This window comes from Falco naumanni, chromosome 1, assembly GCF_017639655.2.
Source record: "Falco naumanni isolate bFalNau1 chromosome 1, bFalNau1.pat, whole genome shotgun sequence".
Lineage (NCBI taxonomy): Eukaryota > Metazoa > Chordata > Aves > Falconiformes > Falconidae > Falco > Falco naumanni.
The window spans coordinates 118940866-118968579 of record NC_054054.1 but is presented as its reverse complement, the minus strand read 5'-3'; the positions used below and the strand labels follow the sequence as shown (position 1 = coordinate 118968579).

At 54.5% G+C, this 27714-nt stretch overlaps 1 protein-coding gene across 1 annotated transcript; it reads right to left on the bottom strand.

Annotated features, from left to right (window-relative positions):
- On the bottom strand, positions 1-26319 carry EVPL (envoplakin). Its single transcript, XM_040581185.1, has 22 exons — positions 25885-26319; positions 19566-19665; positions 18905-19059; positions 18100-18223; positions 17326-17451; positions 16973-17011; positions 16054-16215; positions 15327-15434; positions 14580-14675; positions 13999-14124; positions 12919-13065; positions 12638-12792; positions 11050-11147; positions 9997-10178; positions 8334-8512; positions 7760-7898; positions 6840-7033; positions 6166-6316; positions 5510-5593; positions 5314-5424; positions 4634-4726; positions 1-3785 (listed from the first exon to the last, which is right to left on the bottom strand). The coding sequence occupies exons 1-22, from the start codon at positions 25956-25958 to the stop codon at positions 336-338; spliced, it is 6093 nt and encodes a 2030-aa protein (XP_040437119.1). The 5' UTR covers positions 25959-26319; the 3' UTR covers positions 1-335.
- Between the last annotated feature and the right edge of the window lie 1395 nt (positions 26320-27714).

The following is a 27714-nucleotide window of genomic DNA, read 5'->3' as shown; positions in this document are numbered from 1 at the left end:
CACACTTTCTATGTTTATTGCATGCAGAAGAATGACCCAACTGGAAAACACCCTGGCTCTTCCCCCTTTCTGGGCATAATCCATTTAACCTACTGCCAGTGGAGTTCTCGCAGTCAGCCCCCCTTTGCTGTCACAGCAGCAGCCGGGGCTCACACGCTCACGCTTTCTTCCGCGCTCGGCCAAGCTGCGTTGGGAAGCAGATAGCTAAGATAAAGAGTATGCAGCCCTAAACGCTAGATGCTCTGTTCCTGTGATCGCTGCTGCCTCCGTGGGGAGAGGTGTTTTGAAGAGATGAGCTCCTGAAGGAACCAGATCCAGTACATGCCTGAATCCGTTCAATGCCTGAACCGTGAGAGCCTGGGGGAACGGCTCGGCTGGTGGTACCTCTGATACCCCTCCGACGTGGCTGGGAGCAGCAGGAGGCTGCTCAGCGAATCCTTCCGGCAGAGGGCCATGGCCTCCTTGTAGTTTATCTTCTCTTTAGTGACAGGGTCAATGAGATCTTTCTCATAGCTGGACTCATCCTGGAGCCTGTTGGCCAGGTTGCCTGTTATCATCCCTGTCTGGGCAGCTTCCAGCACAGGGATGCGACCTGTTTTCTTGGGATCTATTAGCCCTCCAGTTAGATGCTGGACCTCCAGGTAGGGGAAAGCAGTGTCATTGGTCATCCATCCCTTCTGAACTGCTTCCCCCACAGACAGCCTTCGCTTGGTCACCGGGTCCTCAATCCCTGTGAAAGCCTTCTGGGCATTAAGCAGTCTCTGCATGTAGGTCCTGTCAATCAGCCCCCTCTCGATGGCCTTATGGACTGACAACCGGTCTCGAGAAATGAGGTCTATGATGCCCCCCGTGGCAGCCTGGGCTTCCAGGAGCTTCTGAGCTGTCATGGGATCAAGCAGCTTCTTCGCAACAGCAGTCTTGATGTTGTACTTGGTGTCGGTGGTGGTGTCATACACCCCAGCAATGGGAGATGTGTCCTCACAGAAGCCCTTCTGTGAGGCTGAGGGGAAGAAGCTTTGGGTTTGGTGGGTGGTGGGTGATGAAAGCGGGGATTTGGAGATGATGGAGCCAATAGAGAGGGTCGGGGGAGGCTTGGATTCCCCAGCCACCAGCAAGGCAAATTCGGAGATGGGAATCTTGCCATCCCGGTACAGCTGGTACTCCTCCTTCGTGATCCTCCTCAGCCTTAGCGCATCATCGATGGAGTACTGCTTCCCACTTTTCTTGTCAAGGAGAACTGAGACTTCCCCATTTGGGCCCAGGGTGGTGACTTCCTCCCAGTCACACTCCAGCTCTTGCAGCTGGATGTACTGGCCTCTGTCTATGATACCTCTCTTATAGGCCTCGTAAGGGGACATATCCTTCCCTGTCTCAGGGTCCAAGATGGAGATCTTGGTGGAGAGGTTTGTCTCTCTCATCTGGGTCTCATGATTGATTTCTTCCCGGTTGACCCTTGACTGGAGATCTCGAATGAACCTCTCCTTGTTGTAGATCTGGTCCTTCTCCCTAAGGATATCTGCCTCCAGCAGAGAAAACTCATGTTCCAGCTGCTTCTTCTTTTGCCTGTCATTCTCAGTCCGTTGGTTGAGCAGTTTGGACTCCTCCCGAAGGAAGAGGACTTTCTGCTGTTTCTGCCTTTCCAGCTCCCGCAGTTCATTCTCCAGGTTGGCTCTCTCCTGGATGGCCAGGTTCCTGGCTTTCTGCAGCTCTGTCTCTTCACGAGCCCATGTCCTCTTCATGCCTTCAGCTCTCTCGATCTTTTCCCTAAGCCGCCGTACTTCCTCTTCTGCCTTCTGCTTGGCTCCTCTCTCCCTGTTCAGCAGCTCCCAGATGCGTGCACGTTCACTCTCCAGTGCTCTGTCCTTTTCCACTCGAATCACCTCCTTGTAGATGGTCTTCTCCTGGGATTTTGTTTTCTGCAGGACATCAACTTGCATCTGCAGGTTCTTGCATTCTCTCTGCAAGTTCAGCACCTCCATCTTCTCACGGTCCAGCTCCAAGCGCAGGTTGCTGGCAGACTGTTCAAGGACCGGGTCCTTCTCCAGCTTGACCACTTCTTCCATAATGATCTTTTCTTGCACTGGGGCTGGACTCTCCTCCAGCTCCTTTATTCTCAATGTAATTTGTCTCATCTCCTTCTCCAGCGCAAGCCTCTTGCTTCGATCCTCCTGAAAGTTGAGCAACTTCTCTTGCTCTTCCACCAGTGCACGAACCTGCTGCACGTCACGTTCCAGGCGACGCCTGTTGCTCACCTCCTCGTCCAGGCTCCGGCTCAGCCTGTTGTGCTCATCTCGGAGCTTTGGATCCTTTTGAGTCAGTATCACCTCTTGAATAACTACCTTTTCCTCTGGCTTTCGCCTCTCCAGTAGCATGTACTTATTCTGCAAGTCATAGATTGCATCCTCTGCAGCTCTCCTCTTTTGGGACATGTTACGCACCTCTTGACGGAGGCGATCAGCTTCTTTTTCCAAGAGTGGGTCATTCTCATATCGGATGACTTCCTTGTTGACCAGCTTGGTTTCTACCTTGGATCTCTCCCTCTTCCATTCATCCCTTTCACCCTGCAGCCTAATGAGCTGCTCTTGGGTCCTGCCGTTGGTGTTCACTAGCTCATTGAGCTGTTGTTTCAGCCTGTCAATTTCCCTGAGAATCTCCGGACTCTTCTCATGCTTCACAACCTCCTCTATAACCTCCTTAAGCTCCACCACTGGTTTCTGCGACCTTAGGACATTGAGCTCTGCTAAGGCCTCTTCCACTTCACTGTCAATCTTTGTCCTTTTCAGAGTAACTTCCTGCAGCTCCCTTTTCAGCTGTGTAATTTGCCGCTCCGTTTCAGGATCCACCAGGAAAATCTCATTGACCCTCTCTTTAACCTCTATCCTTGGTTTTTGCTTCTCTGCAATACTGTACTGGCTCTGCAGCTCTCCCAGCTCGCCCATAAGCATCACGTTTTTGCTCCTCTCTTCTTCAATCAGAGCTTTAAGCTTAGAAGACTCTTTCAATAACTCTGGGTCCTGCTCTACCTGCTTCACCTCCTTAACAATAATTTTGGGTTCTGCCGTTTCAATTAGTCTTTCCACCTCCTCAATCTTATTCTTCACTTTCACTATTGCTTCTTCAGCAGACTTCCTCTTGAAGGATTCTTCATCAATTTGTAGCTGCAGGGTCCTAACAGACTTGAGCATTTCTGGGTTTTTCTCTAGTTTGATCAGCTCCTTCACCACCACTTTCTCTCGGATATTGGGCTGCTTTTGCTCCAGCATGTGCAGCTCTCTCTTCTGCTGCTCAAGTTCAGAAGCAGCAGCCAAGCTTTCCTCCCGGAGACGTTTGATCTCCTGACGAAGACTGGCTGCTTGGCTATCCAGGCTTGGATCTTTCTCAATTTTTGTGATCTCTTTGGTGAGGAGCTGGGCAGGAACGACCTTCTTCTCACTCTCCATCTGGGCAAGCTTCTGGCTTATCACTTCAATGTCTCCTTGCAGGCTCTCCTTCTTTTTACCTTCCTCTTCAATCTGCTTTGCCATCCTAGACAGGTTACTCTCCACCTGTGGGTCTCTGTAATATTGTATCACCTCCTTTTCTTCCACTCTTTCAATGGGTTTCTGAGTCTTCAACATTAGCAGCTTGTTTCTGTGCTCCTCCAGGTCTTCTTCAATCTTGGCCACTTTCCTCCTTTCCTCCTCCAGCTGTGATTTCAGCCCCTCAGTTTCCCTGCTTGTTGTGGCTTTGTTTTCAGATTGCTGGGTTCCCTCATGTACAGCTTCAATGTCCTCATGCACTTCCTTCTGCAAGGGCAAAGGGGAAAAAAAAAAAAAAAAAAAGAGAAATGCAGGGAGACCAAGTCACTTTTTGAATCTGGTGCAGAGGCCTTTTTCATGACAAGGCATGGCAGGAGACAGAACTGGTACAGAATCCCCAGGGAGCCTCCAAATAGGGCTGTTTGTAAATGACCAGAGTGGAAACATTCCCACCATCTCAAGCAAGTGATTTGGTGTGTCTTCCCCTTGTCTTGGAGATGCTACAGCAGCCCACAGAGGGGCTTTGTGCTGCCTTGTTGTATCTGCAGCTGAAGGAGGGTAAGGTGGCCAGTCCTGTCTGCACAGCTGGTTCATGGTGGCATCATGGAGCATCCCAGTTCCATCCCTTGTCCTTCCTGAGCACCCTGAAAGTCAGCCAGACCAGTGACCTTTCCTACAGGTGAAACAAACCCTAGAATGGCATAGAAGTCCTATTTCTTGGAAGTGTTTCCAGAAGGCTGCGATCACTAAATTCCAGCCACATCCAGACATGAATCTGAAATTCTCCGTCTGTGAATGTTGATTAGATACAGATGAGAACAGGACTTAAGAGCCCTCATCTTTTTTCCTAGCATGAACTAGAGCTTCGGTAAAGGGGTGAGGGCTCACAGAGGTGATGAAAGTCACGACCTGAGGTTAGTGTCAGTGAAACTCTGGTTACTCATGGTCTTTTTCGCACAGGGGTTTCCATTCCTGTCCTTCCTTACACCTGACGGGGAAATCTGGGGAGGGGTGGGGGGATCCCAGGCTGAGCAGATTGCTGACAGCTTTGGAAAGATCATTTCAACCGCCAATCTAGAGTGCCCCAAATCTTGCTATGAGCTGTTAACCGGTACCTTCTCAACAATCTTCTTGGCAAACTCCAGCCGACTGAGCTGCTGTTTGTTTTCTGCTGCCAGCTCCATGTAGAGCTTGGTTGCATCATTTTCCTGAAAAAGAAACAGCAGTGAGAGCCTTGCCCCTCACCCTGACACAGCTCTGCTGGATGGCACACTCTCCCACCCCTCCTTTGACCTGGACACACTTTGTGAACTGTACTATTCCAGGGATCAGCGTCTTCGCATCTGACTTTCTAGAGAGACGCAGATCCTGCCCCCTTTATCTGCACGCCTGGCAGATGCCTGCTAGCTTACACAGGGTCCAGACTTCCAAACGCACCTTGGGCCACGGAGAGCAGTTGGCAAATAGCCCAAAGGGTTGCGGGAGAACTGAGGTTTAACTGGAAGAAGCACCCAGGAGCTCTGGCTCAGTCCTGCCCCCGCACACCTGCCCTGTAAGTTTTATCTTCACACACAATATGGTAAGGAGGCATCACCAGCAATCTGAACCGAAGGTACCAGACACCCCCTAATTCTGGATCTCATGTGCTGCTTTGCCCTATAGACAAAGAGATCCCTGATGACATTTGACCTTGGGATTAGGACCATGATCAGAGTGGATTAAGGCCTTGCAGAGGACACGGGACTTGGGTAAAGAGCTAGGCAACAGTTTCCATGCCTTCATCTTAACATTTTACCTGGGCCTGGATGCTTTCTTGTAGGGGGGTCACACGCAGCCTCTTTGCAGCAGAGTCGGTCAGGGTAGGGTCCAGAGAAGAGCTGTACTTGCCTGCTTGGAGTTCATAGTCCTGTTCAAAGCAGAAACAGAAGCATCAGCTGGGATCCCTTGGGTCAAACACTAAGGGAGTGCTACATGGGAGAACCCAGCCATACATTGAGTGTGGACTGCATGTTCCGGGATAGTCTGACCACTGCGTTCTTCTCGGGCTCCTTGCTTTTGATCTCCTCCACCAGCCTCTGCAGGAGACACACACGACGTTAAGGACTGGTTGAAATACAGCAACCCAGTAATACTCTTGAAGCCAAGAGCAGTAGCTCAGCCTAGTACTGGAGGGAATGGTGGGAACACAAAGACATTTAGAACAGTCTCTGGGGCTTTAGAGGTTCTCAGCACTCTCACCCAGGATCTGCCACACTGATTTATCACAAATGAGATAAATACTGGCCGACACAGAGACCTCCACATCTCATCATCTGAGATAGTCAGCTTGCGATCTGCTCAAGGAGAGAAGGATGCATGACCCAGATGCAACATCTCAGCCCAAGGTGCAAGCTTTCAGGATCTGGGTGCGTCCTCTCGGTGCAGAGGATATCAGCCTGGGGGTGACTAGCTCAGACCAGGACACCAGCAACATAGATGAACACAGTGGGGCAAGATACATCATGTGAGCTGCAATCTATTGTCTCCTTGTTCTAGTTCATTCGCTGTGATGGGTGGAGCACGCAGCTAGGAGCTGGTTGGTGTTATTTTGCATACTGTTCACAAGCAAATTCCCCTAACAGGTCATGATGCCTGCCCTGGAACACACCTTCTGTGCCTGCAGCTTGTAATTGATCTGGCTTGGCCCATCGGTGGTCTTCACTTGGTGCCTGGGCAGGTTGTTCATCCAGAACATCAGGTTCTCATTGGAATTTTGGAACTGCTGGTAGGTAAGGCTGATATTTCTGAGGGTTTTCTCTCTGCATAGCACAAAGATGAACAGGAACATTAAGGGGAAGGGCAAAGATTCACATGCAAGTTCCTAAAAAGACACTATGGTGAGAATGTCACCACAACAAACACCAAGATAACAAAAACAAGGGGGTGACAACTGGTCCCTGAGTGGGGACCACAACTTGGTGTATATCAGGTTTGCTACTGCAGCATGAATACAAATTGGGAGATGAGAGAAGGAAAAAGGCAGGCAACCAGCAGCAATGCCTGTGAGAAGTGTTAAGCACCGGGGTCTCTCTGGGTAGGGTCACTGGGTCAGGCAAAGGCCAGCAGTCAGCTACTCCAGACTGCCTTCTCGCAGCTATCTGGAAGCTCAGGCCCGTGCTGTGGATAGGAAGGTGGCAACCACACGGCAGGACAGACCTGGTCCTCAGTATTACAGAACAGTGGTCAGGATCAGGGTCCTGCAATGAAGGACGTACGCTTGGGACTCAGATAGCGTGGACCAGCATTAGTTAGAGGAGCAGAGGTGCTGCCATAGTTCCTCACCGCTGATCCAGTTGGTCCGCAACAGCATGGTAGCGATCATTGAGGAGCTGCACCTCCCGCTTCTGCCGGGGCAGGTCAGGGCAGTACTCCTGGAAGTTGTTCTGCACGGCGCTGCAGCTGTGCTCAGCGTCCTTGAGCGCCCGGTTAAGCTTCAGCACACAGTCCTCTTGGGCCACCACATCCCTCTTCATCTTCTGCAGGGGAAAAAAAAAAAAAAAAGACATCTCCAAGTTTGCATCAGTCAATGCACCAACCAGAAATAACCTCCTTAACACTGCTACTAGCCGTGCACTACCTGGGCACTAGTCAGGCTCTCCAAGACAGACATGCAACGTGGAAGAGATGGAGCAGTGAGACTCACTCAGTAAAGAAGCAGGAAGCAAGGTGGGTTGGATGGTGCATGCAGCAGAAGGGAGAAGTTTTGGGGGTTGATGTGCATGCAGCAGAAGGGAGAAGTTTTGGGGGTTGATGTGCATGCAGCAGAAGGGAGAAGTTTTGGGGGTTGATGGTCGGGGTTGGAAGGGACCTCTGGAGATCATCTAGTTCAACTCCTCTGCTAAGGCAGGTTCTCCTAGAGCATGTGAAGGCAAAAAAGGGTCACTGAGCGCTAAGGATGGGGCAAGGAGATCAGGAGCAGGAAAGAATAGGGATGGATGTGAGGCAGAGCAACAGAGGTTAGATGCTAAGGGGTTCATCGTGTATTTCAGGAACCCCAAAAGTAACCCGAGAGGGACAGAGCTTTTTGCTAGCCAGCGAGCGCAGGTCAGCCTGCAACACTAACATAAAGCCTTCAAGGAACAAGTCCTTAGAAAGGCTTCATCACTGGTGCCTCTAGGTGCTCAAATAAGCAAAGTCCAGCTCTCCCCACTGTGGCTACCAGCGATCTCCCTTCCTTAATGAAAAGCCTGATGTTCCCCTACCTGCAGATCGTTGGCCCGGTCCTGCAGGGCATTGGGAGATGCAGGAATGATGCTATCCTGAGCCAGCTTGGCCTCAAATGTGCTGACAATCTTGTCTGTGTTCTCAATTTGAGTCTCCAGGTTCAGGGCAGCCTTAGCCCTGGGTAAGAGAAAAATGACAGGACGAGGTTAGCTACAGAAGATCCCATTCTTCTCCTTTCCTCTCTGATTTTGCACATTTAAGCTTATTTACCATTGAAGCTTCTGCAGCATAGCAGAGAACAAGCAACATCCACACATAACCCTGTCATGCTGCCCAGAAATCAGGTACGTGGCATGTCACCACACAGCAGAGCTGGGACACACCCCCATTGCGGTGGATTTTCCACAGTGAGGGGATCACAGATTACATACAGGACCTCCTTGAGAGGTGTCTTTGATGATGGATGGGAGGTTTCCAACCTGCACCAGGCTGGATGGACCTCAACCAACACCCAGAGAGACCAAAAGAGTTTTCTCTCATGCTTCTGTGTTGACACCTCTGTGCAAAGACTTCCGTCCCGCATCCCCATCAGGCCTTGCCATCATCACTCACTTCTCGTTGTACAGGCTGGAGAGCATATTGACATCGTTGTATTTGCTCCTGAGGGCATTCAGTGTGACGGGAAGCTGGGACGCCGAGGTGCTGGTGGGTTTCTTGGAAAGGTAGGTCTCACACTCCTTCTGCAAGGCATCCTTGGCTGCCCCCAGGTTCTCAAGTTTCTTTGTTGTTTCCTGGCACATCAGATGGGAGCAGAGTCACCCAACGCAGTCATAACAGTGCTGTTGCGAAAAGGTGTCTCCCCCAGGGGCGGATTTTGCTGTGGGGCTAAGGGTGCGGTAGCCCTCTCAGGAGGAGCTGGCCCTCGGGCCACAGCCCCATCCAGACTGCGGCTGTCTGGCAGCGGCAGGGTGTGGGAAAGAGATCCGCATGGGCAGTGATGGAAGAAGCCTACCTGCCTGGGTCTACGCTCCTGCCAGGGCTGGGTAAATACCCACAGATGAAGATGTAACAAGCTGAACTAGTACAGACCCAGACCTTATCCCAGAGCAAAGAAGGGGGGCTCCAGGGCGCTGCCTCTTTTCCTGCCCCCCCCCACACCTACCAGTCTGCACTCCCCACCAGGTGAGCCTAGTCTTTGGATTAATTCCCTCTCCCCGTAGTCTTTTATGCTACAGACTTGAAAGTGAGGGGTGACAGCATCCCCACAACAAGGCTTAGGACCTTCCAGGACTGGTCCACAGCTCTGAAACAAATGGACCATCTTGCTGCAGAGCTGAGCCAAGGGAAAAGCCTGCGATTCCCGAGGGTTTGGTTTAATGTCCCATTTCAAGGGCTCAAGCCAGCCTGAAACCCTTCCAACTGCAGTATGGTCTTCTCCTTCGAAGCACCAGTTGTCATCTCCTGCATAATTCTTACGTCAACCTGATGTTGGCCAAGGAGACAGCACTACCGAACTCATCCTGCCATGGTGAAAATTTATTAAATGGATTACTGCATATGAAAAAGTCTTTGCCTTTAGTTAGGAATCTAACTCGGACAGGGAGCTCAGGGAGCTCAAGGACAACTGTAATGAGCAGCTGGGGTTTGTCCTGAGCCCCCTGAACAAGCAAGATGTGAGCAGGACCATCCAGACAATAATATTGTGTGCAGCTGCGTCATGACGGTAACTCCACCACGCTCGGGCATCTGGCCAACATCCCTGGCATGTGTGAACCTTATGAAAGATGAGACAGTGCATGCCTGCACTTAGCCTAAACTTCAAAGTTTACATACACTAGGTATGTAAACTATTTTTGTTTTTCACTGAGTATAAAGGCGGGCACGCTCTGGGACTGGGCAGAAGCCTCACCTATGGATGGAGGCACCATGTAGGAATCTTCCCAGTTACCGAGAGACTCCTGGTGCCGGCTGCAACAGGGCTGCCCAGCCAAAGTGGGGGCCTGGATGCTACGGTGGTAACTGGTGATGAATTCTTTTCTTAGCCTCTGTAACACTTCGTGGTAATGATTTGATGCTTCGCTCCTATTGCTTTGTTATCATATTGTGCATAGTAACTAGTACTGTTCCTTTTTATCATACCGCATGCTATTGTCCTTTATTATATTGTAATATAATAAGCTGCATTTATTCTTATATTTGATTTGGAATTCATTTTTGCTTGGTATCGAGTCAATCAGCAAAACACCTGCCCCAAGCCCCCCACAGCAGCACCCACCTGCTGGTGTTTGATCCTCCTGGCAAGGTCATCTGTGGGGTCACTGTAGTGCACTGGGGACCTCACTCGGTTCAAGACCTCCTTCTCTACCTGAACCAGGTCCTTGCCAACACGATCCAGGCTACCGAGAAGCTGGTCAGCTTGGGGATCATCCTGGATTACAGGGGGGGTCCTGGACAGAGCTATAGTGAGACACAGCTTGGGTTAATCCCCACTCCTCACCTGCCATCCCAGTCGTGGTGCACGGCCCTTTCCCTGAGCTCTCCCATACGTGGTCCCAAAAGCTCCAGCTCCCTGTCACGACAGCCCTGCTGCAAAACTGTCCTTCGTGTTCTGCAGCTCTGAAGCACACAGGCTCCTCCTGAGCATGGGGTTTTGGTGCAACCATAGATGATACAGTTAGCATTTCTGATCCGCAGAGCATCATGCACATGCATGTGCCTACCCATGGAAAAGGCTTAGGAAAATGGATTTATTTAGCTCTGCCCTGGCCAGCCAGAGCTCAGGTCCAAAGAAGGAACAAAGACAGCCATGGGCTGCCATGCAGACACATCCCTGCTCAGCTCTTTCTTTTTTTCTTGGGGGGGGGGGGAAAAAAAGCTCTGGGAGCTTTTGAACTACAGCTGTGGGAGTAACACAGCTAGTCAGGGCTTTAGCCATGGCTGTCTGCTTATTCCACAGCCCCCAGCTGGGGAAGAGAACCACAAGGGACCCCGATTCCAAAGGATGTTTAATTAAGGCTTCTGGATAGGCACATCCTCCCGCAGCCCTAAATACCCTGCAACTGTTGATGGAGCTGGAGGTCAATCTCAGAGGTTTGAGAAGGGCAACAGAGATTTTAAGTGAATTGCCCAAGATCACACGGTGAGCCCTTGGCAGCACTAAGGGTCAAGTTATCGCATCAGCTGCTCTTTTCCATAGAGCAGCAGCCAACCTCACACTGACCCACAGGTCCCCCTGCCTGTCCGGGTGACCGCTCTGCTTCCAGCCAGGCTCAGGAGCTCTGCAAGGGAGGTGCATGGGCTTGCTTTGGAGAGGGCTTGGCTAACATACCCGGCTGGCTGGGCTGAACCTGCTCCTTCTGGCTGCGTCTCAGGGTGCTCTGAACCGCCGCTCGCTTCTGCTTCACCGTGTTAAGCTCCCCCTCCAGCCTGTGAGCAAAAAGGAGCATCGTCAGCCAGCAGGATGGGAAACTGCTGCACCGAGCAAGCCTTGACAGAGCCCAGCTCAGCAGCAGCTTCATGGCTTTGCCAGGGAAGGTGCTCCCAAAGGCAGGGGCAGGCTGGGAGCCTGCAGCCTGTTGTAGTTCAGAGATGTCCCTTAGGAAAGAAGAGAGCAGCAAGAGCAGCTGATTTCTCCCCGTGGAGCCAGTGTTTCCAACTCTCAGCAGAACCTATCAAAGCTGGAAATTTTCGCTTTGCAGCTTTGCAGGAAGCAAGTACGAGTAGCTGCTTCTGTGGCTGCTGCACTAGAAATGCCAAGTCTCATTTCTGAGGGTGGTTCCCCTCTAACGAAACTAGGGCTGGGATCAGCAGGAGCTGGAAGGACCAACAAAAAATATCTCTGGGTGAGAAAAGACTGATGGAACCAGGAGGAGGGGCCTTTGCAGGACCAGGCTAGCTGACATCCCTGCTGTAGGCTGCTCCAGCTGAACATCGGGCTGAAACCAGCAAGTCCCAGCTTGCCTGGCTGTTGCCAGACGAGGGCTGTCCCTCCGCAGGGCCAGGACATAGCTCCATGCAGAGGGACTGAATGGTGGAACAGGCTGGGAAATAAAATAAAGTATTTTGCTTGTAGGAGGGGAAGCAAACACCGGGAAATGCAGTAAGCCATCAGATGTGGCCTGAAAAGGGTGAGTGTTTTCCAGGCAACACCTGCAGAGCTGTTAATCCAAGAGGACACAGCAAACTTGTTCTTTCCTGTTTTAAAACACAGATGGAACCCATAAATCCAAAGGACTCAGTAATCTGGGACATGTGAAGAGGGGTATGCACCCAGGAAGAGCAACACAATGAAGTAATGACACCCGTGTGACTAGGGACCCAAGCTCCCGTCACGGGCATGCCCGAGTCAGTCTGAATCCGGGCTGCGGACCTTTCCAGAGCACTTGAGCAGCACGGATTTACCCAAGCACCCGGGGATATGATTAAAAAGGTAATGCTGAAGCTGCCTGCACCACCGCCCCATCCTGTGGGAACCACAGAGGCTGGCTGAGCAGCCAGGCAGCAGGCTACAAAGGGTTCAAGGAACGTTTCTCAGTTTCTAGCTGGAGCTGGCTGAGAGGAGATACCACAGATAACTCTGTCCTGTTTGGCAAGTCCCAAGCTCCAGACTGATTCTGCAATGAATTTAGTCAAACCCGTGCGAGTCATATGTTTGGGTGAAGAAATCAAGCCTGACTGCCAGAAAGCTCTTTGACAGCAAGGTCTGTGCAGCGCGCAGTGCCGTCGAGGAACGGCAGGAACCTGGACGAGATACTTGGGTGCAGGGAACAATCCCTCTCCAGGAGGGATTTTGTCCTAGACAGCCAAGAGGTCTTCTCCCAGCTGCTATTTCTCTGCAGCTGAGGCAGTCAGAGCGGCTGCGACCTAGGAGGGAGTCTGAACATCTCCCCGAGTCAGGCTTCCCACTGCAGGCTCACCTATTGACCTTGTCAATGGACTCAGGGTCTGGTGGAGGGATGGAGAAGCAAGCAGAAGGTGCCTCCTGGACCACACCAGTGCTGCTCTGCACCACCCACATCTCTGGGTTGCTGTTGTCCTTCAGAGTGTACTTGTCCCCTCTGGTCAGCTGCACCTGGGACAAAGACACAAAGCCCAGTGAGAGGCTTGGCTTTCTGGCACTGGGAGCCACCGTCTGGAGCAACCAAAGAAGAATCCAGTTGCCTGCCTCTTCTGAGGGTATTGCTAGCCAAGCCCTCACCTCCCCAGCATCCCAGTCACAGAGGGTGTCCAAGGTGAGGGTCTGAGGGGGATGCATCCTCCGCAGTTTCAGTGGACTGATCTCTTTGCTCCTTCTTTTTAGGTCACTGATGCTCTTCTCTGCCTGCTTCACCACCTTCTCCTCGTTCTAGACAAAACAGGGTAAACAGTGGTTGTGACCAGGCTTGGGTGAGAAGGAAGGGGAGGGTCACACTACGGTGGGTATGCTGGGGCCAGCTCTCCGTCCTTGTGTGGTCACTGCTGGGGTGGAGTCAGGAGTTTCTCCATTCTTGACCCCTCCGTGTCCCTTCTTCCCCTTTTCATTATCAATGCTCTCCTCCGTTTCCTTCACTCATGGCAGATCTGCCCTTGAAGGCACAGCCTGAATTAACTTTAGGTGATCCCACACTGTCATATTAAATGTCCTGGAGAAGTTTTTCTTCTCAGAAATGGAACACCTGCCAAGAGGTGGCTGCATTCCAGTGTCAGCAGGTACCAAGATACCAGCACCTCTCAGGAGTGAAATGTGTTGCATGCATGGGAAGATATCATGTTGAAAGTGTCCCCTCCCTCTCTCCCAGGCAAACGTTCCTTTCCTATCTGCATCTTGTCCCTGAGGTCAGATTTATTTATTCCCTCCCTCGCCGCGAGCTCCTGAGAGTGCTGAGGAGATGGGACGACCTTTCCGGGCTGCTTGGATGCCAGCAGCTCACGCTCTCCACGGGGCCTCTAATCCAAGTGTCTCATGTTTAGGACAAAGTGCAGCTCCTCCCTGTGCTTCCCCTTCGCTCTCATGGTGACCTGGGGCCTGGCTGCCTGTCACCGATGGGGACCAGTGTCTCCCCAGGGGTCACTGCCCCACAGCATGAGCAGCACGGACCTTCTGGGGCTACAGGGGCTCGGCATCCAGAGCACAGTATTGCTGTAAGCTTCTCCCTCCCTAGCCCAGAGCTGGCCTGAGCTGTCCCGGTGGGGTTATTTATCCACCTCTTCCCTTTCCCAACTATTATATATCGGGGAGGTTGTAATGTTTGGTCTGCCCCTTAGGTCCAACTAGTGCCACCAGCCCTGAAGACCTCACCTCCAGCTGCAGCAGCAGATCTGACACCACCCCAGGGCTGTCTTTGTTGAACTTGCTGTATTTGGTGTCCAGGTCAGAATTCATCTTCTTCAGGGAGCAACTCACAGCCTCAGCATCGTCCTGGAACTGGAGGTGTGGGGTAGGAAAACAGTCAGGGGTGGGAGGACATTACTATCTCCAAGTACATGGGGTCTCCCATTCTCAGCGTCTCTTCCACAACCCACCTGGGGCTCCCAAGACCCTACAGACCACCCTCTGGCTGCACGCTGGGACAAGGACCCTGCGCCGCCCGAGCCACAGGCGAACAATCCAGATCAACGGACAGGTCCCAGGCACTGACGGCAAGCTGTCTTCTCCAAGCCAACATGCTCACGCAACAGGGCCGACAAGGTGAGCTGGGAGCCAGTCCTTCGCTGCCGCACTAAAGGTCTGCGTTTTGAGGAGTGTTTCCCCAAAACACCCTGGCTAGGTGTAAGCAAAGGATCTCCCATCCTCATCCCTTTGCTGCCTCTCTTCCCAGCCTGCCCACGCTGGCCCGACCCCGCGGCCCCACGGCCCCCGCTCTCCTCGTCGCTTTTTACCTTCTTATAGCTCTCCACGCTTTTCAGTTGACTCTCCTGGCAAATGCAGAGGTTCAGGAAATTCTGCCACTCGTTCTTCAAGGCTTCCTGGTGAGCCTGTGGAGGGACAGAGCACAGCTCAGTGGGCTCCAGCTAGTCCTACCTCCCCCGCCACTGCTTCTGCTGCCCCCAGAAGTCCCAGCGGTCAGAAGAAGAGTCAAGACTGCTGCGGAGCAGAGGCAAAGCTACGCCCAGGCACTGCCTGCTGCTGAGCCTGAGCGAGGACACGCTCCACACGGACCCTGCTCATACAGAGCAGCACCATTTCTCAAGGGGTCTCAGCTCCAGTAGTGCTGGTGGCCGAGAGCCCACCTCAGCTTGTCACTGTGTCCGTGGGCTTGGAAACACAACCTCGGAGGCTGGGAGCTGGTTTCGCTTGGGAGAGGTCACGCTGTGGCATAGCTGGAGCTTCGCAGTAGCATCAATGTGGCTGCAGGAGCCCCACGTGTGAGCACCAGAGCGGGAGCTGGTCCCAGCAGACAGATGCTAGCCACTGTCTCCTGGAGAGTCAGGAATGGGTGAAGACCCCGCATTGCCCCCACCTTCCCCCCGGGGCTGCAGCCGGCAAATACAGTGCAGTGTGAGAGGAAAGAGTAACAGTTCTGCAGAAGAGGTGAGGAGGTCTCTAGCAACCCACCCCCTGGCTCGTGGTGCACAAAGACAATCTTGTTCTCTTACGGGGTTTTGGAAGAGAGCCCCTTTCCCTACCTGGATAGGCTTGACAGCCGGGTGCTTTAGCTCTATCATCCTATCCCCATCGTCCTGAAGATGGTTCACAAGCTCCTCCTGGCTGAGTAGCTCGTTAGACTTGAAATCCTGAAGCGAAAGAAAAAATTGATGACCATGGGAGCACGCAGGGAGCACAGAGCAGCCTCCTGGGGCACCAAACCCCACGTAGCAGCGAAAAGGTTCCCAAAGTCCCACATACCATCCTTGTTTGTTTGTTTTTAAAATAACAGAAAGGGGCAAGGCAAAGCTAAAACAAATTAGACACGCTTGGGCCTCAGAAAGCATCACTGCATTCATTCAAAGAGCATTTTCCTAAGCAATTATCCCTCTCTTCTTCCTGGTCCCAGCATATAGCAGTCACTGGGTGTTGTACTTTGGACGCCGAGGCTGACACGATGCCGAGCCTTTCCCTCCCCTCTGACTATGGGCAGCCTCACCGACAGCTCTCTCGTGTACAGTCCCACACGCCAGCTCAGGGGACAGGAGGGGACACCCAGAGCGGCTCACCCTTAACTCTAGCACGGATGCAGAGTGTCTCTTCCACTTCTGTTTCTGTGCCCAGCACTACCGGGACGCCCCAGGAAAGCACCAGGCTTAGGGCTGGTGGTGGATGTCCAGGAGGCTGGGACCCACCCTGCAAATCCCACGTGCTGGGCTTGGGCAGCCTCCGGCGGCCAGGACACGCTGCCATCCCCCAAGAGCTCACCTCGTACTCCCGACGCACGCTCTGGACGTCCATCATTTGGTCACTCCAGTCTTGCTTCAGGATCCTGGTCTGCTGGTCTGTCAGGTAGCCCAGCTCCTTGGTGCAGCCCTGGAGGTGGTGGTAGAGGCTGCCCAGGCTCTGCCCTCGCCAGATGGACGCTTTCTGCCCACACGCACAGGAGACACATGGCATTGGTGCTCAGCCTGAGAAGCCCTTTCCCCCCCCTCCTCCTCCTCCTCCCCAGGACCCCGCTCATGTTGCACATCCACCAGGAGATTCCCAGAGACCTTGGTGAGACATCTGCCCCTGCTTGCTCTTATCTGATGGGGCTGCCGTTCCCTTTCCCTGCTTCACAGACAGGATATGTTTGTCTAACCAGAATCTCAGGTGTGGGCTGGTGCCTCGGGCAGCCCGAGGGCTGGCCCAGCTCTCTTGTATTTCTCACAAACTCCATTCTTCAGCATCAACCTCTACAGGCCCAGCTGGCTAAACCCAGGACCTTCTGCCTGGCCACCTCCTCTGTGGTTCGGCTGCTCATTTCCTCTCTGGAACCCTTGTCAGGGATCAGCGCAAGCCTCAACATTTGCAATCCTGATTTGGAACAGTGTGTGGGATGGGGCAGGGTTTCCTGCTGCCACGTCCGTAACCCTGCACCCACAGACGCATGGGCAACGCCAGAGCAAGGATCCACACAGAGGAGACACACAGATCTCACCCACAGCATTGTCCTGAGGGCAGCCAGCATATGCTCAATTTACACCCATTCCAGGGTGGGGAGGAAACAGAAGATGAGGGGGACAACTTCACTGTGCAAGGCCAGAGGTAGCTCCTGTCCTGAGCTGGGAATTCACTGTCCATCAGGGATGCTGTTACCCTGCTGTATAAACCCACCTGTCCAGAAAACCACTGAGAAGCTTACCAGCAAGTCCTTGTATTGGCTTTTTAGATCTGCCACATCCTGGGTTACAACACGGCCAAGACCAAGGGGGAAAAAAAAGAAAGAAAAAGATAAAAAAGATGCTACCAAAACATGTGGTAGATGCTGATGAGCTGATTTATGGAAGGTGCTTCAGAAACCATTCAGGAACCACTTCCCTGGCTCCTGCATGGCTTGATCTGTCCAAGCTCAGGTGTCCCCGTGCCCTCTGCAGAACAAGGGTGGATATTCACTGTGCAAAGGGGCAGATGGGACACGTGGCCAGAGAGCAAGCAGAGCCCGAGGGGTCCCCAGGGAAGCCAACAGGAATGAGGAGGGGACCAAGGGTACCTTACCCCGGAACGGAGGTTCTTGATCTGGAGGCCATAGGCTTCAATCTCCTTCTGGAGGATGTTGTGCTCAGCTATTTGCTTTTCCAGCTCTGACATGCCGGGGCCGTACTGTCCCCCATTGACCTGTTTCTGTGTGAAAGGAGTGAGGCAGAGACTAAAGCAGAAGACTTTATTTGGGGAGAAACCCCCGTGAGCACTGGTAGGGTATGAAATCATCTGGTATCTGACAGCAGTCCAGGAGGAGGGGAAGGGATCCTGTCGGTGTTTACCGTGACTGCTGCTGGTTGCCATCTCCCCACACACAGGGGCAAAGGTAACCAGGCTACATAACCCCGATGTACGAACCTAAGTTGAACCCTTCCCATGGTTACATGCGCTGGAGGAACATAGTTACCATCCAGCTTTCAAGGGAATCCAAGTTGACTCCAAACCAGGCACACCACATACCCAAGACCTTGCAGTGTGAACCCCTAGGATGTAGGGCTGTAAAGCCCTTGAAGACAACACCTTCTCCATCCTTTCATCCCACAGCAGAGCACCTCTACCCGATCCCCTTCCAGTCGCTCTAATCTGAAGGGCTCAATCAAGAGGGTGCTCCAGAGGGTTTTAAGAGGTGGAAGGAGAATTCTCCTACCCAGAGGAATTGAGTTACTTCCACCTGCCTCGCCGTCCCTGCATGATGCTGAGCACACGAAGGCTGGCAAAGCCCTAAAGGCAACAGCAAATTATCTGGTCTCGTAGGAGTTGGGAGGTACATTAAAAAATAGCTGCTGTTACCATCTTTTGGTCCAGGATCCTGGCCCAGTCTACCTTGGGCCCCACATCAGGGATGTTCAGTTGCTCGTAGAGGGCCCGGTACTCTGCACACAGCTGTGTCACACGGTCATGGAGCTGCTGGATGCTGCAAAGGAGAAAAGGTACACGCCTCTGCGTCAGTTTGGATGGGGGAGAACCAAGGTGGGGGTTGTGGAGCCCAGATTTCACTCGTAAGACCCAGGCTATTTTGTTGACCCTTTGTGACACTGGCCTCCTTCAGCAGAGGAGGCACTTGTCCTGGTGCTCTCCATCTCCAGAGATGTCTCAGAAACTACAGACCAGGAGGAGGCTGCAGGGAGATCAGGGCTGTCCCTTCCCAGCTAGGAAACAACTCTTCCCCCCTGACTTCCACCCAGAAGGGCTGGAGAGCAGAGAGGAGCAAAGCACCAGAGGCCAACTAAAGCTCTTCTCCCGTTCCAACACCACCTCTGACTCTGTCCTTGCCTGAATGAAAGGCATTCACTTTAGGAAAGGCAGAGCAAAAGGGGATTTGCACTGGGAGTGGGGCCTCATTTTAGTCTTTTACAAGAGCTCCCAGATACAAGTGGGGACTCTTGGGTGATGGTCACTCTGGCAGCCACCCTGCACACCACTGTCTTTACAATATATTGGCAGAAGCCCTGATTTTAAGGCTAAAGTCTGTGGGAAGAAGGGTGAAGCTCTGTCTCTCATGGAAACGACTGGAGCTCCGTCTAGATCCTGGGGGGGGAGGCAGGTCTCAAGTGGCTTGGTGCCCCCATCACACCAGTCCCCCCGTTGCACTTACTCTTTCTCTATCTCAGTAGCCTGAGGGTGTTTCAGCCGCTTGGCGCGGTCCACGTCCAGAAAGAGGTCCTTCAGCAGGGTCTCTGCTTCCTTCAGATTCCTGGCGTTCTCTGGCTGGAACTCAAAAGCCTTGTTCTGCTGGTGATTGCTGGCATCCTGGAGAGCAGGGAAGGCAGAGGGAAAAGCCTGGTTGGACCCCACAGCCATCACAACATTTTCCTTGGCTGACACAGAGGTTCTGGATGCTCAACACACTGGCCACAGAGGAACCCTGGTGCAAGGGTGCAGCTGGGGAGCGGATGCCCAGCAAGCTGCCTGCTTCAGCATCTCTCCCACCCAGGGGACCAGCGTGGGTCAGGCTGGCTGCCTGCCTCGGGTTGCTGGGAGGCACAGGGCTATGCTGCTGTAGGCGAGACAGCCTTGGCTGTGGGAAACATGAGGCACCAAGAAGAAAGCACAGAGGCTAGAATTTGGGAGGCCCCGGTACGCAGCCCCAGGGGCTGGGAGGCTCTGTGGGGTGCTCTGTTCCTCCCCAGCCTCGAGTCAGCCCCCAAACCTGCACCAGCAAGCTGATGCACAGAGCAGACACCTGACTTGTTATCCTAGACACGCATTTCTAGGCAGAGCCTCTCACCTCCCCACCACCTGCTACCACAACTCACCTGCTTGAGCCTGGATTGTGTCTCCAGGATGTCCTTCTCCACCTGGTCGGCATTTGTCTGCATGCGGGAGATGAGCACGGCCAGCTCATTTGTTGAGGACCTGAGAGAGGGAGCAGCAAAGCAGACGGGTGGGTGAAGGTAGTTCTCACCCTCTTCAGCACTGCCCAGGACCTGAAACAGGGTGGTTCTTCAGGCCTTTCCTCCACATCCTCCTGGTCTCCAAAGAAAGAGTCTAAGCTGGGTCCAGGGGCACGGGTGCACAAGTGGTCAGTGCCTGGCTGTTGGGTTCAGCGGTGTGTTCAGAGAGAGCAGGCGGTTGCTTTTTGAACACCATGCAACTCACCCACACAACTCCTTGCCACAAGACACACAGATGCTCAAAGGTTTGTGTGGATTCAAAAAGCATCGGAGGGAGGAAAAAGGGGGCAAAAAAACAGGAAAAAAAATATCACTGTAGCACTCCCAAATGCGCCAACATGTCTGGGTTGGGAAGACCCAAAGCCACAGACGGCTGGAGGGCAGGAGAGCACCCTGCAGAGGCAGCACAACATGCTTGCCCTGTTTAGAGGCGCTTGCCGGGGTGTCTGCCCTTGGCTGCTGGTAGGGGTGGGTGAGATGGCCCTTCGGCCGGACCCAGAACGGCCATCCTGTGGTCTTGTTTCATGCAAAGTGCTCGGCAGTGCAGCCCGTTGAGATGCTGGAGAGCCCAGTGCCACCCCAGGACCACGCTGCGGCGGACGACGACTGGCTCCGCAGACTACAAGCCCCTCTGGGCACTGCGTAGGCTGCTGCAGTTGTGCTGCTTTCAGGGCTTGGGGACAAGTTTCCCAAGGCCACAGCACAACTACCAGCCCTCCTCACCCTGTGAAGATTCACCGAAGGTCCCCATCGGACCACTCCCTGTTGTCTGTCACGTCGGTGCCATCACACAACCCATGGGAACCATCACAACCCTTACCCCACCACCGCTATTGCGGGTGAGCGCTGAGAGCCCTGCCGAAACAGCCCGATCCAGAGCCCACGGTAAAGCACGGGACGGTTCCCAAAGCTCCCTGCGGACAAGGAAGCACAAGCCTTGGTACCACCTTTGTCCTCGTGTCCTGTCGTTTCTAACAGCGTCTGCCCTTGAGGACGGCGCCGGCCCTACCCTCCAGGCAAGGAGAGTGCAGCGCTGCCAGGATGTGGGCAAGCAGGGGCAGGAGCGTGGGGACTGATAGCATCACCCAGGGACTCAAGCCCTTGGACAACTGCTGCCGGGACAAAGTTCAGCAGAGGCTCAGCTCTGTTACGTGCCACCTCTGGGGTCTGAGACTAGAAGGAAAGAGTTTGTGGAGCAACAATGGGACATTGCGCAGGGGCCAGCTGAAGGGGGGACACTTCTTCAGGGCTGGTTGGTATCTCTCTGGTGGAGGAAGCAGGTAGGAGAAAGGTGATGTCCTGCAGGAGAGCAACCCACCCCTGCCCTCCAGCCATGTGGTTTCCTTCCTAGCCCCTGAATCCAGCAAAGACAGGGGGAAACTGTTCCCCTAAGGGTTCTGTCATTGCTCCAGCTCCTCACCATGGCTCCAGCTCTTCCATGGTTCATACCAAAGGCTAGAGCAGATGCTGGGATGTTCATTTATTACAGCCCCAAGTGACTGTAAAGTGCCAGTGAGTGTTACGGTCACCCCAAGCCAAGCACTCAGATGCCACAGACGGAGCTTGTGTTTCAAGTCAGCTCAGCCCATGCCGACCGCAGCCAAGCCCGCGTTACTCCAGAGGAGGCACCGTCCCAGCACTCCTGCTCACAGCATCCTCCTGTCCCCTTTCTCTGACTCCTCCCTTGTTTTGGATTTCCCAAGAGGCCGGCGTGGGCCTGCGATGCAGCAGCTCTCAGCTCCTTTGGGAGCTTTGGGTTGGCAGCGTCTCCTCGCCATGCCTCAGCTTCCCTGCCTTGCAAAATGCATGTCAGCAAAGTAAATGGGGGAGTGCTGCACTCTGGAAGTGCCCTCTTCTACAGGGTCTAATTCCAGGGATCCCAAGCCAGAAAGCCTAAGCAGGGCATTCATCATCCTCAAAGCATCGCTGTCTGCTACAACCTGTCTTTTATATCCCGTTAAACATCCCTCCTCCCCCATCTGTGCCCCACGGATGCCTTTCCTGAGTTAAGCTGAAGTGCTCAGGGGGATGAGCGGTGGCCCCAAGTCCCAGCACAACAGGGGAGATGGAAGCAGCACCAAGCCAGGACTCAGTCCCCGTGAACCTGAGTGTGCAGCAGGCTGCAAGCTCTAGGAGGTCCCCACTCCCCAGGAGGTTACACAATCTCCCACTCATCCCCGACACGCCTGGAATGAGGTGGTGTCCCATGAGCAAATACTTGAGCACCACCCAAATTTCCTGCCCAGGCTCTCTGCACAGGGAGGAGAGAGTGAGTCACGGGCTGGCTGCCATCCCAGGCGATGGACGCCATCCCCGTGCCCCGAGGAGAGCACCCTCCACCCCAGAGGTCTGGCTGAATTCGGCTCCCACCTGGGAATGACATCTATAGACCGTCCAGTTTGAACCCCGTTGTGATGTGACTGTGGATACCTCTGTTCAGCTCCAGGATGGGAGAAGTGAGGATCCATCCTTCCCAGGAAGGGTAGATCACCAACAACATCCTGCTTATTCCTGGTGGCACCCCCTTCCTGGCTGAAGGAAACCCTGAGACACCCCATCTCTTGGTTCACAACCCTGGACACACAGATCAGCTTTTGTTTAACCCAAAGTACAACAAAACTATGGACTGAAAAGCCCCCAGCAACCTCCTGGTCACGGGCGCTCAGCCTTGCCCGTCCCCAGCCTGCGCTGCCCTTGCACCGCACGGGGCACCCGAGGTTAGAAACCAGGATGCTGTTGCAACCAACCTGATCTTCAGGGAAGAGGTGATGCTTCCTGGAGAACATCACCTCAGGAGCAGAGGGGGTCTCCGCTTGTGTGTGTTGGCGTGGAGAGCCAGGAGGTCTCCACACTGGCCAAGGAAGGAAGCCTGGCGGAGGAGGAGACTGAGACCCTGTTGCCAGCAGCCAGGCTGGAAGCGGCTCTCCAGCCCTGCAAGCAGCTAAACTGCTTCATGTCTGCAAAAGAGTATTCTGGATGCTTGAGGAGCACTGAAGCCAGGTAGGAGGTGTCCTGGGAGGAGAGGGATGTCTACATGCTGTCCTGGGGGCCAGAGTAAGGGCTGATGCATGAGTGGAGAAGCCATCTGTCCTCGGCTGAGCCTCCCACCCTTGCCGTGCTCCTCAGTCAAGGTGGGAGCGATGCTGAGGAACCTGCTTGGTCCATGCACACTTAGAGAAGTGTTCAAACCACCACAGGCCCTCCTACCCCAACCACAGACGGTGCCAAGAGGAGCGTGAGCTTCTCCTGTCCATGCCAACAGCCATCTGCACAGCCTGCAGTGACATGGATGCATCGCTGTCCTTCCTCGGGGCTGCCCCATCCCTGCTGCCCTGGGATGCCCTCACTCAACAAGAGTGGACCACAGCTGGGCGCCACGTTTCAGGGTGAGCGTGCAGACACTTGGGCTGCAGAGAGGCAGCCTGGCACCAGGTGGGATACGTGGAGGCACCCCGAGCTTGCCTGTGCTCACGCTGGGCATCCCTCAGCATCCCAGGGCTCCGGTCCGACTGTGCACGGTCTGGCCGAGATGGCTGAGGGCAAGGCTGGGCAGAGGTCCTCCTGCTCCTCCTCCAGAGCCAGGGCAGGCCTCCTCCCTATGGCTATCTCACGCCTAGGAGAGGCAGAGCACTATTATTATCGTTATTAATTGGTTCATTTCTCATACCACTTTCTGCCTCCTAGACAGTCCAACTGCACGCGAGGGCCAGTGTCTCTCGGAAGGAGCAGGACAGTCCCCTGCTCCTGGTCACTCCTGCCAGAGCACACTTGGGCAGGACCACAGCACCCACCCACTTCGGTCCCCGATCCTCTCCATCCCTCCCTTCCAGGAGACCTTCCCTTCTGGCCCCAAGGAAGACCCCAAAGCTGGGTCTCTTCTCCCCGACAGGCAGAACTTCTTGCAGCCCAGGCTGCTCCTAGCAGACCACCAACTGCTGCCAGTGCTGGGTCAAGCCCCCTGAGCCCACGCCTGTCCCCAGGGACCACGCTGCTCTGGACTGATCGGGGAGAAGCAGAGTGAAGATGTGGCAGGAGCAGAAATCCCAGAAGACTATTAAACCAGGAGATGACTTGCCATCCACCCCCAAAACCACCCACGGCCTTTGTCAAGGTCGCACCTGGGCAGCCAGTCCAGCCAGATCTGATTCAATTCCACATTCTCCCGAGTTTTCCCTTTCAGCCCCGCAGCGTGCCTCCTCCCGGAGCAGGGCAAAGGGGCTGCTCCTCGGGGACAACCCTGTGCCTGCTGCTGCCTCACTGGGATGCATCCACCAAGTGGAGACAGCAAAGGGCCCTACAAGCCCGGACGCTCAACACCACGGTCCCAAGGACCAAGATGAGGTACCTCTCTAGGGGTCCATGCCAGCAGTGGCACCCACTAATCGTGAACCCCCAGAGGCACGGAACATCAATTGCTGCCCAGGTTCTGGCCTTGGGGCCACCAAGAGCAGCTGTGGGCCACCAACATTTTCTTGGGGCCATCTGCAGAGCTTGTGCTGGCGGCTCCTCCTGAGCCAGCTCGTTCACCTTCATTTTCCCAGCTACCACGGGCCTGACCAAGCCCCGGGCCACGGCCGGAGGAATTCGCCTTTCTCTGATGGCTGGTGCTTCCTCGAACAAGCACAACCAGCTCGGTCATTGCCGCGCTTCTGGCTCCGGCCTCCATCCTGCACAGGGATGAGGTGTGAGGTCTCACCGGGATGCGACCGCAGTTATCCCGAGAGGCTCAGGCTGGGGGGGAACCTGGCCCAACCCCCCCCCCAGCAGGGGCTGCAGCGAGCTGGCCCAGGAAGCCTCGTGAGAAACCCCCGGCCCGGGCTGGGAAGCCAGCTGGGGAGGTGGATAAATTGCATTAGCGAGGCTACAAACCAGAGGCTGACGGGGCTCCGGGGCTGCTGGGGAGGTGCCTCGCTGCAGCCAGGCCCCGAGAGCGGCTTGGTGGTCGGAGAGCCCCCCCGTCCGTCTGCCAGATGAGTTTGTGAGTGCTCAGCTCCGCTGAGGCAGAAGCTTTCCATGGCAGGGGTCCAGCTCCCGACACCCGCGCGGGGAAGCCTCAGCCTTTGTGGGGGTCACCTCCTCCCCCCGTACCCCTGCCCTGCCCAGCAGCACTGGGCCACCACCGGGCCACCTCCCTCCTCTGTGGCTGTTTGCTAACCCGGGGTTTGGCCCCATAAATGGCGCAGTTGGGTGCCAGCACCGTGTGGTGTCCACCCAGGCATCTGCACACACACCGTCATGGGCTGCTGCTGCTGGTGGCCCCAAGAGCTGGCCAGCACCCCCTTCTCCCTGCAGGTCCCCCCCTCCTCAGAACAACCCCCCTTGCATTTCCTCACCCTCTAACCCTGGCTGGGGACAGGGATTCCCGCAGAACCGATCTTCTAACACTACGAAGTGCAAAATTGCTGAGGAAGGTGGAAAACAACCCTGAGTTAGCAACTGCAGCTGAAGGGAGGGATGAGGCGTCTCTGCAGGAGCTCCCCCTCCCAGAGGACACCCTGCTCCTAGGGAAGCATCCTGCTCCCGTCACACATGTCACCCCCCAGAGCTTAGGGGATCTCCTCAGAGGGGACATGGTGTCAGATCCTTTTGGTGCTGCCTCAGGCCTGAAAGAGGCAACCTCAGCTATGTGACCTGCAAAGACCCAGCCTGTCACCAGGGTGGAGAGGAGCAGTCACCAGCAAACCTAATCCTCACCCATCTTCACCACCTGAGCAGCACCAAACTGAGCATCCTTCTCCAGCGATCCCAGGTCCCAGGGCAGCATCACACCAACCTCACACAACCAGCGAGTCCTGGGATCTCAAATCCAGGCTAATATCTGCTTCACCATCCCGCAGACCTTGTTCCACCCAAGCACAGAGGCTGTGTTTATTCTTCCGTCTCCCACCTGCCCAAAAAGGGGCTTCCCACCTCCCTGCTGGGTCAACACAGCTCTGAGCACATCTTCAGGCACATCCCAGGGGCTGCACGGATACTTCTAGGCTGGAGCACAAAGCCCGACAAAGACAAAGACAACCGCTGGGGCAGCATGTTTCGGCATCAGCTCCCAGCAAGCCCCAACTTTCTGGCTGCTCCACAAAGAGGGATGGTTCTTAGGGTGGCTTAGGAGACATGGGGCGTCCCTCCCTCACCTTCCCCCAGGGCCCGCGGGACAGCTTAGAGAGAGGAGAATCACACTTACTTGCTAGGCTTGACAGGGGAACCTCTGTTGGGGGAACTTCTGCTCGGGGAGCCTTTGCCCACTCCCTTGAACATGTTGGTGAAGCCCCAGCTGGTCTCCCGGAGTCTGCAAAGCCGTCGTGGGTGCTGGCTCTCCGCTCCGGTCTGTCGGGATGGAATGACAAGACTCAGCGAGGGCAGGTCGGCAGCGCACTAAAGAGCAGTTTCTGGGAGGCTCCTCCCCGAGCACAGGTGAGCAGCAGCAGAGATGGAGGCACATATGAAAAAATTACTTGAAAAACCAGTTTGGGGTGGAAAAAGCAGAGACCCAGAGGGAGAACAGGAGACCTCACCCTGGCTTGGAGAGCATTTTGGCACACACAGCCACAACCATGCAGCAGTTTCCCGGCGGAGGGGCAGAGAGCACGGCCCTTGCAGGGAGGAAAAGTCTGCAAACACGACTTCGCAGCAGTGCAACATGACTCCTGGGACGCATTTTAACCATCTTCTTGCATTAGCTGTTTAAAACGGTAGAGAAGCAGCAGAAGCCCTACAGACGATGCCAACCAAGAGTTTTCTAAGGCGGCGGCAGCAGCAGTTTGGGAACCACCAATTCACAGAACATGATGTTATTTTGCAGTTCAGTAAACTCTTGGCCCAGGCTCAGCACAAAGTGGCCTCAGTTCCCAGCAAAACACTGATGGCTCGTGGCAGAACGAAGGTCAGCAGCTCCAGCGCAGCATCGTGGGAGCCTCAGCCAGCAGGATTCAGGTTCTGGGACAAACTCGGGTACCAAAGCCCCAAAGACCTGGTCTAAAGCTCTACCTAGACACCCTGTCCATGCAAGACCTTCGAGCAGGCTTTGTCTCTGGGCAGCTCTTTCCTCTTTGAAGAAAAAGTTCAGAGTCCCAGCTGGTTCCCAGTACAACCCACCACCACCCTGGTACCTCTGTGGCTCCTGGGGATGCCCATCCAGGCTGTGCTACGTGGCGGGGCTGCCCAGCCTCATATCTCTCCTAAGCCACAGCAAAGCTCAGCTGCTGTCTATATCCTGATGGTTTCAGATAAAGCAAAGTTCCCCACAAACCAGGAACCCTGTGGTTCAGGCTGACCCAGCATGGGTCCCACAGCAACATGGGATCCTTCTCCAGTGCAGGACCAGGGAGGGAAGGCAGAGGATGGAAGAGGAAGGGGACAGGAGCGGATGGGGACCACAGCCCCCACTTAAGCACCAACCACCCATGATGCCCACACAGATTTGTGGCTGTTCTTCACAGTTCCATGTGACCCAAGGACAACTCAGGGCCAGAGGCAAAGGTCTAGGGTCCATCGTCGCTTCTTGGGTGACCTCTTGGCCCTCGTTAAATTGGTGCAAAACAAATCATGCTTGTCTGGAGAGGGAAAATACATATGGGACAAGGCACCTTTGCAAGGGACTTGCTCTCTGGTACAGTTTTGCTCTTCTACAAGCTGCAGAGCCCTACCTTTTCAAGGTGGTACAGTAGCTCAGGACCTGCTTCTCACACCAGGATCTCAGAAGCATGAGGATGGGAGGTCCCCCCAGCCCAAAGCACTGGGAGGCAGCTGGGGTGGACCTTAGGAGGAGGAATGACCCGTCGTCCTCCAAGGGGGCTGGAGTTAATGGAGTTCATTTCCATCCAGACAGGATGGAAAACAGTCGCTGAGAGACCACCCCATCGCCATTAACATCCAGTTGACCGAGCACAGCAACGATGCTCATTGACTGGAGCTGCTGGAGGGCCCCAGGGAGGAGGAACCAGCACAGCACATCACCTGTGGCCCACAGGACCAGCCCCTGCTGCATTTACCTTCCAAGGCTTAAAGCAAGCTG